Source organism: Xiphophorus maculatus, chromosome 4 (genome assembly GCF_002775205.1).
Source record: "Xiphophorus maculatus strain JP 163 A chromosome 4, X_maculatus-5.0-male, whole genome shotgun sequence".
NCBI classification, from domain to species: domain Eukaryota; kingdom Metazoa; phylum Chordata; class Actinopteri; order Cyprinodontiformes; family Poeciliidae; genus Xiphophorus; species Xiphophorus maculatus.
Window position 1 is genome coordinate 34,141,559 of NC_036446.1, and position 13,689 is coordinate 34,155,247.

Genomic DNA, 13,689 nt, shown 5'->3' on the forward strand with positions numbered 1-13,689 from the left:
ATTTGTTTATTTACCATGGGGTGATTTAAGAATCAGACACGTAATTTGGCAGCAACCCAGAGAGGACATTGGTTGTTAAAACAAATCTTAAGTTAAATAATTTTGTGTAAAACGTAAGTACGCAATAGTACTTATATGTGCTGGCGTTTGAAAAAAAAAAAAACTTTTTTAGATTGGTGTTATTCTATCTCGATAGCTAATAAATTTGTCTTGGTTTGTGTTATAAAAAGGAGGAACACCTGTAATACTATGAAAGTTACTTAGCACTAGCATTGGCAATGTGGGTTTTAAAAGTCAATTCATATAAAAAATAGCTACTGTGGTGTGTAAATGCTATAGATTGTGAAAACCTTTATGTGTTCTGTATGGCATTTCAAGCCACAGGAGGGGGTTACCACAAGCTTTTCTGTTCATAATTCTGGAGTTTCTACCACTAGACATGAACAGGCAGGCCTAACCTCCTTCTCCTCATCAGACTGCTGGGGAGTAAAAAGAGATGCTGCATCAATCAGCCTTTTTTATGAATACTTCTCATACACTCAGATCAGGACAAACTGATCAAATCAAAAACAGAACTAAAGTGAGGGAAATTGTTTAAATATAAAGGGTGGGAAAGAGTGGAAATGCAAGGATTAGCAAGGATTTGCATAATGTGAAAAATAAATAAATACATGTTTAATTAATAAAACCTCCAAAGTTAAGTTCCTACACAATAAACATAAATAGCAGATGATAAAACCCAAAATAGAAAAGAACAATACGTTTTTAAGTACGATAACATTTTTAAGTTACCAACATTGCCTTTTATTAAGGAAAAAGAAAATGTAAAAGGCAACATGTGATTTTAGGTTCAATTACTGCAGAATTAATTAATGCAGTTACAATTAATGCAGAACATGTTTTTCCACCTTCAAAAGCACAATTAAGTTATTATTTTTACATTTCTTGTAATATTAAATTCTCAAATTACATTAGTTGAGGTAAACAAAGTTTCAACCAAATAATTATTTTACATTATGCAAAAAACTTCCCTCTCATAGTTAAAGATATTTCTGCATTATTTTCTCTTACATTATAAGACGTAGCTAATTATTTTTGAATTAGAATAAAAATTCTTCATTCAACTTTTATGAACTAAATATCTGATGATATATTTTGTTAAATATCACACTGAATTCTACTCAGAAACCTTTACTTTGAACAAAGTTTAAATGTCTAAACAGCCTCCTAAATGTGATGTTATGGATACATAATTTCTATATTATGCTGGGCATCAATTCTCCTGTTGGCAGCTTCACACAGAATTTTAAGATCAGTATTTATCAGACTTAATGGTCTTATGATTCCACATTTGTTTTGATTTTTCCAGTTTTCCTAGGAGCAATGTCATCAGTGCACATGTTAGGAATTTGGGTAAACCTTTTGTTTGAAATGCCTCCACAATGACATTCATGTAAGTAGCTTAGTCTTAAATAATTAAGTTAATTACTATCATCGGCCCCTGGTGCTTTACCTGCCTTCATGCTGTCTACTGCTGTCTACAACAATGGTTGTTATATTCTGTCTTGTGTCCAAGACAAAGCAACTATGAGTTGTTCACACAGTGTAGAATTTCATCAGAATTTCAATGCGGAAATTCGTGCATATAGGGCAATTATAATTTATGACATTCTCAAATGTAACTTTTAAATGTTAAAATATCTTTCCAGTTTTCTGCTTTTAATGCTCTAACTTCAACTGTATTGCTGGGTTACAGATGATATGGTACCGACATCACACAATGTAAATGGGGGTCAGGAAGATAAGATAAGAGATAAGATAAGATAAATCTTTATTGTCATTGTCACAAGGACAACGAAATTCAAATTCATCAGTCAGTGCACATGCCCAAAAACAAAAAATAACTGTCTCACAATTCACACACAACGCAAGAATCAACAAACAACTGGCAAAAAAAAAAAAAGAAAAAAGAAACAAAAAACAAAAAATAAGAACAGCCACATTCTCACATATGTCATTTATGATGATTAATGGTTGTTTTTGATTGCATTTAGTTTTGTTATTGCTATTGGGTAAAAACTGTCTCTGAGACGGTTGGTTCTTGTTCTGATTGCTCTGTATCTTCTGCCTAAAGGCAGCAGTGTGAACAGAGAATGTCCAGGGTGAGAAGTGTCCTTTGTGATGTGTTGTGCTTTTCTTAGACAGCGGTCACTGTGCAGGTCCTCCAGTGAGGGGAGAGGGCAGCCAATGATTTTTTGGGCTGTATTCACAACCCTTTGGAGAGCTTTCCTTTGAGCCGTAGTGCTGCTGTTATACCATACGCAGATACAGTAGGTCAGTATGCTCTCTATGGAGCACTTGTAGAAGGACACCAGCAGCTTCTCCTTGATGTTGTTCTTCCTGAGAACCCTCAGGAAGTACAGTCTTTGCTGGGCCTTTTTTATCAGATCGAAGGTGTTCATGTTCCATGTGAGGCCCTGCTCAATGTGGACCCCCAGGAAACAGAAATCAGCTACCCAAGTAAATGCACAAGCAAAAAAAAACTAGTAAGTAAATACTTAAAGCTACAGACATGTAACATATTTTATTTACTTTCACTGCTCAACAGGATGAAACACATTAACAATAAAAATCAGACCGCAGTTTGTTCATTTTATTACTTTGGCTGAATCATGATAAACTGCCTTGTTATGGCTTGGAAATCAAAACTGGCTGTTCTTGCATTGGTAAAAAGGTAAATGTAAAGATAGTTTTATTTATGTAGCCCATTTTCAGCAACAAGGCAATACAAAGTACTTTACAGGAACTTTGTATTGTTCCTGTAATACAAAGGAACAATGTATTTCCTTTTATCCTTTGTATAAAAGGAAATACAAACAAAATAAACCAAAAGAAAAAGCAAAAGAAGAAAAAGAATCTAATGTTGATCTAAAGCACAGGTGTCAAACTCCAGTCCTGGAGGGCCACTGCCCTGCAACTTTTAGAAGTGCCTCTGCTGCACCACCTGAATAGAATAATTAGGTCATTAGCAGCCTCTGCACAAGGAGGAGGTAATTAAGCCATTTCATTCCAGTGTCTTGTACCTGTAGCACATCTAAAAACTGCAGGACAGTGGCCTTTGAGGACTGGACTTTGACACCCCTGCTTTATTTGTTTTAAACTATTATAATGTATTGAGTTCTGCTCCAGGACAAGGGATTTTACAGACACCATCCACCTACTACAGAGTTTAAAATAAAAAATATTCAGCCAACACCAGGAAAACATTTATATTTATATTAACCATTTATAATGGCATTATGAAAATCACACTGATCTTTGTGATCAGTGATCACACATGAAGATCAGTGTGTTGATCTTCAACTCAACACACTGATCAACTCAACACAACTGAGCCGAGATCTTCGGCTCAGTGTGTTGGAGCAGAGAGAAGCTGACGGTAGATAGAAAAACAGAAAGTATGTCTATTTCTTACAATCTTCAACACAGAGCCTTTAAAAATTACGTAATAAAATCTTTTAGATTTTTTCCATAAAAGCCCTGGTGCTTTGAGCAATAAGTTTAAGTTATGATACTTCCCAGATATTCATTATTTCTATTATTGGTTGTCAGTCATCTCAGGCATGGCAAAACTAAAAAAGGTTTAAAAATAAAGCAACTTAACAAGTTATAATTTAAATAACACATAACTTGTATTGTGAGCCACTACAATAAATCAATGTCTATGAAGAATTGTATTAAAACTTATAATTTAGAGCCTTAAATGTTTTCTACAGATGTAGCAGATAGAAATTAATTATTTGACACTGAACCAAATTCATATCTAAACTAAATTTTTATTTTATTTTGACTTTGAGTCTCAACAGTTTGTTTACTGAGAAATACACACATTTGATGTGCATTGCCACCTTCTAGTATTTTTTTATCCTGGAGTTTGAACAGGTTACAAACTTTTTAAACCACACTTTACGTTACATATCATTGTAACGTTGCCGACCTTTGCAAAATTGCTCTTAAGAAATTTTGCTGTGCCACGGCAAGTCTTTTTATTTAGCACTATGGCCACCCCTGCTGGATCTGCGCAGGAAATCCGGCGGCAAACATAAAGCCCCGCCCACTCGGCGTGCAGACCCATTGATGACGTTCAGCTCTGACAACTAGCCACGGATCTGCTAAGAAGTAGCAGTTTGCGACTTCCTTTGTTTTTGTCCATTGTGTCATTGCGACGTTTGGGACATGGCTGAAAAGGAGGGTAGGTTGAATACAACTCTGTAGCATGTGGGCAAAGGTTTAGTTTTCCTTTATCTATCGCTTTGTGTGGATTTGTCGGGGTTTATGGTTAGCATCTTGTGCTAGCTCAGTGAAGCGCAGTTATGCTTTCTGGTCTTAGACTGCGTGCTGGTGGAGCTTATGTTATGTTCAAGGACTTCTGTCAAGATTTCCACAAAAGGCCTTCTGCATTCCAGGTGATTAAGCATGGTGAAGAAAACCCTGAAACTCGAGTAGATTGTACAAAGTTTGTAGCAATATTGCAACTAAAAAGTGAAAAATAAGGTGTCCATGTCGAAGTGACTAAAATAAAAACCTTACAACGAAACTTGCCGTATCAGATAGCTGCGTGGGACAAAAGAGTCCAATAATATGGAAATCTTGGACACTTATTGGTTTTAAAACTCTTGCGAGCACTTTGTTTGGAATTACGAGCCAGATATTTGTGTTAAATCAGACAAACTCACTTTAGATGCATTATCTTACAACAGACCATGGTCACCTTTTTTCCCCATATTGTTTAATGGGATACATAAACTCTTCTTTTTCAACTGACAAGCTTCCGCATTCTATGTACGTCACTGGGAAACGTCACAGTTGTAAGCTAGTTGAAGATCTCCCTGCATCGTTTTTGCAATATAGGCACATGTATACGTTGCTTGTACTTGTGACAGTGCAATGACAATAAAGTTGAATTCTATTCTATTCTAATTACTAAATGCAAATGGTTAGAGGAGACAAACTTTAGACAAGAACTTAGAAAAGAAAAAAACACAAACAGAAAATAAATTTAATAGTGTGTAGAAAATCATCACTTATCTGTTTATAGGCCTGTCGCGATAAACGATAAATCAATTAATCGTACGATAAATTAAAACTATCGACGTCATTTCAATTATCGCCATTATCGTCTCTTCCGGCCTTTTTCTCTTTCTGTTAATGACACTGAATGAAAAAGGGCTCTGCTCCGGTGTTCTCCACTGACTCCTCCCTTCCTAGTTTCCTTAGTGTAAAGCCCAGCGCACACTACAGGATCTTAGAGCTGTCGGCGGATTGTCGGCCCATTTTCAAAACCTGAGACCACATATTAGCCGACAGAAATCCTAGGTATAAAGGTTCGATCGGGTTCGGTCCTGCCGTGTGGTGTCCAACAATGGGCACAAAATAATGGCTACAAGTCCAGTGAACTAATTTTAAAACCAGGCATTAATCAATGCTTTACTACAATCTACCTGCAATGCATGTGGCTAGTGTCAGTGTAAAGTCCTGACTGAATGAAAATCATTATAACCTATTTACGTCACGTTAACGAAGAACAGCTGAAAAGTTACCGGGTTTATCAACTGCGGTAGGAATTTCGCTCCAACTCCTCCCCTTGTCATTTCTATATTCTTTGCATGTTCAATAAACATTAATGTTGTTTCCACATATCATCTCCAATGTCCGCTGGACTTCGGGTTGCGCCGTGTCAGCTGTTTGGGATTCCCCGACGTAATTTCCCCTCAGAAAGCACTGAGGGAATCCGCGCTTTCTGATTGGCTACCTGTCACATTCAACAGGCTGCGTTAACGATCCCAGTCGGGGAAAAAAACCCTGATTTGGATCGGAGCAGCAACAACGATCTACCATAACACACCACACAATCTTAGAAAGACCAGCTTTCTAAGATTGTTGTTAGTGTGAACTATTGCATCAGGTAGTCGATGTGCCCATCTTTTCCATTTAAATCGAATTATTACTGAAGGGCAACATAATATACAGACTTCATAATCTGCAGTCTTTAGGTTGAATGCAGTATTTATTTCCACTTTGGCTTTATGTTGTTTAGTTTTTATCAAGTACATTTTTTGTTAATGGAGACTGAGAATCCATTTTGTTTTTGGTTGTTTTGTTTATTTTGTTTATCAGTTCCAGTGTTTAGTGTTCTTTTGAAAATAAAGTGTATCTATCTTTGGCAGGAAATCACATGCATTATTACGTCATTTCCATTACATCAGTGTAAAAAGGTCTTCAAACAATATTATCGTTTATCGCAATAATTTTTTGAGACAATTAATCGCTCAGCAAAATTTGCTATCGTGACAGGCCTATCTGTTTATTATATTTAAGAATATAACTGGTTCCTAAAGAATATGCTTTATTTATCCCCAAGGGGAAAGTGCTTGTGGTTTTCTTGTTCCCAAGTCTTTTACCTGTGATGCTGTGTTGCAACAGCTCATTGCTAAAGTGGTGGACATTTGGTGTAGTCTGTCCATCTCACATTGTGAAAGAGAAAAAAGTTTAAAGAAACTGAAGTTTGGCAAAAAAAAAAAACCCACTGTATTTATTATTCACAGGATCTAATGCAGTGTCTCAAATTGCTGTCCCGAAGGGCCAGTTTATAAATTAACCTTTATGCCAATCAAGATAAATGGCATCTAATGAGTACCTAAAAACATGAAATATAACTATAATAATAAAAAAAATCTATTGATCTTTGTCATAAAGACGAATCAGATCTGTTTCTTTACTTTCATATAGCTTAGGAAGAACAGTTGAACACAAAACTATAAATACACATTCAGATGTCATTCCATGATATTGAGTAATAATGTGCAATATATTTTTTAATTAATAAAGGCAAATTTATGACTTATGTTTATGTGCATAACCTTTCCATTATAAATTGGTTGTAATTTTCTAAGCATTTCTTGCACCATGATTCACAAATTCAAGTTTTGAGAGAAAACTAGATTCTCTGTATTTCAAACATGTGGGAGGACATGAAAACATTGGTATTTGGTTGAGCTGCTGACAAATTTTTGATGTCATTGTGGTTGTCACAATACTAAAATTTCTATCTCTAAAATATTCTATACCATTTCTATAGTGCAACATTTTGTGAAGCCTGCGGGTTTCATCCAGTTGAGAGCAAAAATGTAATTAATTACAATGTCAGTATTTGAATTTTCTATGACTGGAAAAAAGTAGGGGGAAAACTCGGCCTTTGTTTAGAAAAATACCTACGATAATTTAAAAAATGTCACTTCCCTGTTTGGCAAAACAGTAGACAGTGGTTCTGCTTTGTGGGAGCAGATGTGGTTCTGCTGGAGGTTACTTCCTGTTAAAGGAGTTTTTCCTCTGCACTGTCACTATATCCATACTCTGTATGAGGAATTGTTGTAAAGTCAATAACACAAATGATTGTCTGCTGTTGCTTGTGCTAAAGCTGGGTGATTATGGCTTTAAAACAAAATCTCCAATTTTAATTTTTTTTTCTCACTTTCTCAACAATAAATTACAAATGACAGAAAATATTTTAAATGCAAATTAAATGTAATATAAAATATATTTAAATGTTAAATATAGTTTCAAAAACTGACTTTTTAAAATCCTGCTTTCTGTGAGTTGTCATGAAGTAGAAATAAATGGAAGCTGTCAAACAAGATTGAAAAGCATGGTTGGCTAACATAACTGAATTATGGAAACACAAGTAGTACATTTTTGAGAATAAAACCCTGGTTTTCAAAAGTTCCATTTTAAAAAACAGAAAATTTGACAAACTGATTTATTGGCCAGCCCTAGTACATGCCACTCCAAGTCAAATGCAAAATACCAGATTGTAAATAAAAATATTGAATCATACCATGGAGGAGCTGACAGATCCTAAACATTAAATGGGTTTAAGACTGAAGGCTTAAAGAAGCTATAGCTACTGACAACATACCAAACTAAGATCATTTAAATAGTAAAAGACCAATCATATCAATCAAAATGCTACTTATTAAAATACTCAATAAATATTCAATAAATAGTTACAAATTCTTGCGCGCAAATAGTTATTGATATGTAAAGCTACAGTTAAAGTGCAGTGCTGAATAAAATGCTAGTTAAGGTGATTTTAATAAAGTGCAAAGTGGTGATGTGCAAGATACTTGAGTAGAAACAGTCCCAGTAATGAAGACATCTCAATTCAAGTCAGTTTATATTATTTACCATAGAAATAAAAGCTTCTGATCATGATAAACTAAGTCTGTGAGAAAATATAAATTAAGGAGGAAAAGGCAAGACAAATATCTCTGATTACTTGTGTTAATACATTTAACTGATCCCTTACTGCCCCACTTCAGTGTACGATGATGCAGTGGAAGAAAGGGTCATCAATGAAGAATACAAGATCTGGAAGAGGAACACTCCATTTCTGTACGACCTGGTCATGACCCATGCCCTGGAGTGGCCCAGTCTGACTGTGCAGTGGCTTCCAGATGTCAACAGGTAATTACAATTGTTTCTGTCATAGAGCATAATAAAGTCTCAGTAATGCTGACCTGGAAAAATCAACCAGTTTGCATGTCTGTCTGGTAATGATGCAGCTGCTCTCTATGTGGTAAGCACAAAATTGTCCTAATGGAGACTGACTGGTAATGACATTTTATTCTCTTAGATTATTGTTGATGGTTTTCCCTATGTGACATTTCACAAGCCAGTTATCCCCGGACCCAAAAGTCTATAAAAAGCACAACACAGAGACAATACGGTACATGCTTTTTCTAGTTACTGTCATCCCAGAACAACACAGAGAAACCTATTGGCAGGTAATTGTCTGGAACTTAATGGCCAAGTGAAACACCTCCACACCTTCAAAGAACTTTGGGCATGAATCTGGTGATCTTACAACTACAACAGCAAGAAGGGAGACCTGGACCCAGAGTTTTGAAGGAGAAACCCTGTGCCTTTCTCCCATTGATATACAGTTTCCCTGCTGCCCTAGCCTGGCCCACTGCCTTCCTCCACAATTCTGCTTGAAAAAGCACAGTCTGGACTTTCTGCCCTGTACTTGGTCATCTCTGGTAGAATTTTAAACAGGTTAATGAGCGAGCAGAAGGAGAAGTTGTGAATGATGACTTTACTACAGGAAGTCCAGTCTCTCCTGGGCCTTCATCTGAACAGTGTCTGTGTGTGAGGTTCATCTCAGGTCTTAGAGTGATTCTGAAGAATCAAAGTCAGGATATATTTACTTTATGTTCATCTCTAACTTCTTTATAAAATACTGTTTTTCTTTTACAAGCGCTTTTTCTGGGATGTTTGAAACTAGCATTGATTCTCCTTATCTTTTCTTTGTGAAAAATGCATGCTTAGGCCAGAGGGGAAGGACTACACAGTCCACCGGCTGGTTCTGGGGACCCACACATCAGATGAGCAAAACCATCTTGTAATAGCCAGTGTCCAGGTACCAAACGACGACGCCCAATTTGATGCATCACACTACGATAGTGAAAAAGGAGGTTAGTACACAGATCATCTCGCAGTTTCATAGCCACTAAACTATTTTCTATTAACAAAATCAAAATTTTAGTGACTAAAATTTCTAACTGTATCCATGGCCAAAGTATTCATACCACTTCAATCTTTACCACATTTTGTGACATTCTAACCACAAAGCTCAATACATTTGATCTGATTTTCATTGGTTCATTTTCATTTTAAGTTATTTCTGTAACCATTCTGTGGTTTTTGGTCATTAACCAACAATTTTGTCTGTGTATGTAGATCTTACACACATAGATTTAGCATTATGAATGCCATTCTAAACCACATACATAAATCATATTCACTTAGTATGTTGAAACTTAGGGGTTTTTTTGTGGGTTTTTTTTTATCTTCCAGCAGGTATGTTGTTGGAGGTTCTGCTGTGTGTAGATGTGGTGTGTTCATGGCCTCTGAGTAAATGACAGGTACAGTATGTATGATGAGAAGCAAATATCTAGTGATGCTACTGGCTGCAGCCAGGGATGGAGTACTGTAGTTCTTCTATCACACTGTAACTGGCCACAGGTGATGTTTTATATGCAGCTGTGCGATGTTTTATCAGATTCTAGTGCTTTCAATGTCGGGCCTGTGTGTTGTCAGAGTTTGGTGGGTTTGGCTCAGTGAGTGGGAAAATAGAGATTGAGATCAAGATTAACCATGAAGGAGAGGTGAACCGAGCACGCTACATGCCCCAGAATCCCTGCATTATTGCCACCAAAACTCCCACATCTGACGTTCTGGTCTTTGACTACACCAAGCACCCATCAAAGCCAGGTGAGTCAAGATGGAGCTTTTGCCTATTGACTGTTCCTAAATAGTCAATAGGCATTTAGCCTATTGACTATTTAGGAACGGGAGTGATCATAAATTATGAATATTAATATTATTATTTCAGATCCCAGTGGGGAGTGCAGTCCTGACCTGAGGCTCAAAGGTCACCAGAAAGAAGGTTACGGCCTTTCCTGGAATCCAAACCTCAGTGGCAACCTGCTCAGTGCCTCTGATGACCATGTAAGTGGCAGAAGGAACACTTAATAATGCTCTGCTCTCTCCTTTCCTAAAATCTACATTTGAGTATTTGCTTATATCGACATTCATAAAATGGATATGATCATGTTGGGTTAGGGGATTTGGGTTATGTCCAGTTGGACATGGGGGGGTTTGATCAGAAATCAGAACCTTCCTGCCTATAAGAGATCTGAAGAACTGAACAATTGCAAGAATAATGTGCGATGTTTTCCTTTTTCCTTCACAGACCATCTGTCTGTGGGACATCGGCACCGGCCCAAAGGAAGGAAAAATTGTCGACGCTAAGACCATCTTCACTGGTCACACCGCAGTTGTGGAAGACGTGTCGTGGCATTTACTCCATGAATCCTTGTTTGGCTCTGTTGCTGATGATCAGAAGCTAATGATGTCAGTAGCTGATGTCAAAGCAGAAACTTTCCATGAAACGCTACTCCTCCATGTTGTGTTTCTAGTAACTCACATGTTCCTGTTGCTTCCTTTGGGGTTTGTGCTGCTTCAGATGGGACACTCGTTCCAACAACACTTCTAAAGCCAGCCACTCGGTTGATGCTCACACTGCTGAGGTCAACTGTCTGAGCTTCAATCCCTACAGCGAGTTCATTCTTGCTACAGGTTCTGCAGATAAGGTGGAAACCATGCTAACATGTGCAAATGCAAGCTTAACTGTTACTCCCAACTGATTAAAGACAGATGTCTTTTTCTGTTTGGTCCTCCCAGACTGTTGCATTGTGGGATCTAAGGAATCTCAAACTGAAGCTCCACTCTTTTGAGTCCCACAAGGATGAAATTTTCCAAGTAAGAATTTTAGTTGTTTTGTCAAGAACTTGTTGGGTCCTCATATCCAACTTATAATGCATTATAAACAGTAATAGTAATATGCTGACCAGAAATAAACCAGTCATCTAAAACTGCAGTCATCTAAAACTTTCAGATCAGCTAGCAGTGTGACTGGGAAAGATCCAATAACCTCCTCACTTCCTGCTTCAAACGGACATTTCTCTTATATCCCTTGGGAGTTTAAATCCTTCAGAAGTTCAGTGGGTAGAGTTGTGAAGCTGAGATGATTCGTGTGACGCAGCTTTCAGACACCAGACTTGCATATTCTGTGTGAGAACAGTCATTTTTATGGCATCTTCAAGGCAGACAGCTGTTTACAAGCTGCATGGAAACAGGTCAGGGAGGGTTTGATACTTTGGGTTGTTGGACTCTGCATCCAGTTTGATCTTACTAGGGATTATCTGTCCTGTTCATTAGGTCCAGTGGTCGCCTCACAATGAAACCATCCTGGCCTCCAGCGGTACCGACCGACGTCTCAACGTCTGGGATCTCAGGTAGAATCTTGCAGTGTTCGGTGATGATTGCTGATCATGAACTTTCCTGCTCGCATGTTCAGGTGTTGACAGGTGGAGCTGCTGTACAGTGTGATAATGATGGATTCTGTTTTCAGCAAAATTGGGGAGGAGCAGTCTTCAGAGGACGCTGAGGACGGTCCACCAGAGCTTCTGGTAGGTGATGTTAGCAGAAGCCTCAGTGGTGGACAGTATGACATGAAACCTTCCATCTGGACAACCAGATGGGTTGTCCAGATGGAACCTTTTAGTGGTCTTTTGGTTTTTTCATGTTTTCAAGTTTATCTTCTTTCTGCCACTTTAGTTCATTCATGGTGGCCACACGGCCAAGATATCCGACTTCTCCTGGAATCCCAATGAACCCTGGGTCATCTGCTCCGTGTCCGAAGACAACATCATGCAAGTCTGGCAGATGGTGAGAACGGTTCTTATCCAAAGTCTCTCTAGATCCAATTAGAAACTAGATCCCAAGGTTTGGTCACTTTCAGGCTGGACAGACACAGAGATGTTCCATCAGTCTGAAGGGACATTTTGTGTTTCCTTTGTCTTCCAGGCAGAGAATATCTACAATGATGAGGAGCCAGACAACACACCCGCATCAGAGCTGGAAGCTCAAGGATAATGAACACTCTCTGCCCAGACCAACTCCTCCTCCACCCCCTGGACCTTGGCTGTCTCCTGATCCAATAATTTGTGAAATGTCAGAGCAGCCTGCGCCCTCTCTAGTTCACACTTGAATTTGGTGTCATTCCACTGGCCCTTAACAGGGGCCAGGGCTCTGAACAGAAGCACAGATTGGCACTGTTCCCCTTCAAGTGTTTTCTCTTCAGTATTATAAAAAGCATTTTGTGGTAAAGGGCATTAGAAAATATTGTTCATAAAGTTATTTTTTCAGACTCACTAAGCTCACAGGAAAACATAATTAATGCCACAATATTAAGATGAATGTTTGCAGCTCTTGTTGGTGGTTTTCTATCGCCACTATGCAAATGTACATTCCCAACTGTGAGCTCGCTACTTTCTAAGGTACAAAACACTTGGCAGTTTGGGATTACTCATCATTGCATAATGTGTTACATTATCAGTGATATTTCTGGCTCCAAACTGCAATAAAGCTTTTTGTAAATGTTGCTTTTCAAAAGCAGAAGTTTTGAGATTTGTGTGAAGTGGCTAGGGAAAATTAATCCAGACATTGGAAATCCTACAAAATGTTTATTGAAAAGCATGACAGCCTTAGAACATTTTACATTTACAAGGTGGTAAAAATAAAAGCAGTCAGTTTGCTGACTCATGGCCCCGCCCAGAGAGGTAGATTCTGATATGACCCGAGTCATTCTGGGGCAATGCTAAGGTCAAGTTGTCTGCAGCTCAGCCAGGGGTGGAAACCCTCACCGCCTGCTGGTCAACATTTAGTTTCCTCTGATTTCAACTCAGCACGAAGAGTGGCTTAGAAAGGTGGGCGAAGGTCAAAGTGCACAGACTGCCATCTTACACATTCACTGCTATGCAACACTTACAATCTTAATTATGTCGCCTGGACTACATCCATATCTGTCCCGCTACTTTTTTATGCCAAAAATAGAAGCCAGGCAGATCTGGGGTCAGCCTGGAGCTAGAGGACTACAACATGTGAAGTAAGTGCTACAGTAAAACAGGACAGGGCACATTGCATGGTAACAGCTGCTTTCTCGCTGCTGAAGCTTATGGAAAAGAATGATTACCGTAAGATGTGCAAATAATGAGATGAAGTGAC

The 13,689-nt window shown here is 38.1% G+C and overlaps 1 protein-coding gene across 2 annotated transcripts; it reads left to right on the forward strand.

Annotated features, from left to right (window-relative positions):
* Window positions 1-4,124: 4,124 nt before the first annotated feature.
* Window positions 4,125-13,078, forward strand: LOC102224277 (histone-binding protein RBBP7). 2 transcript variants are annotated; one of them, XM_023332052.1, is made up of 12 exons: window positions 4,125-4,252; window positions 8,379-8,523; window positions 9,388-9,533; window positions 10,156-10,332; window positions 10,454-10,569; window positions 10,814-10,974; window positions 11,087-11,213; window positions 11,305-11,382; window positions 11,842-11,918; window positions 12,035-12,092; window positions 12,241-12,351; window positions 12,490-13,078. In XM_023332052.1, exons 1-12 carry the CDS (start codon window positions 4,237-4,239, stop codon window positions 12,556-12,558), a joined length of 1,281 nt encoding a protein of 426 aa, XP_023187820.1. In that variant the 5' UTR covers window positions 4,125-4,236; the 3' UTR covers window positions 12,559-13,078. The 2 variants fall into 2 exon arrangements, with proteins under 2 accessions (XP_023187820.1, XP_005813037.1); XM_005812980.3 differs by having other exon boundaries at window positions 10,159-10,332.
* Window positions 13,079-13,689: the final 611 nt, after the last annotated feature.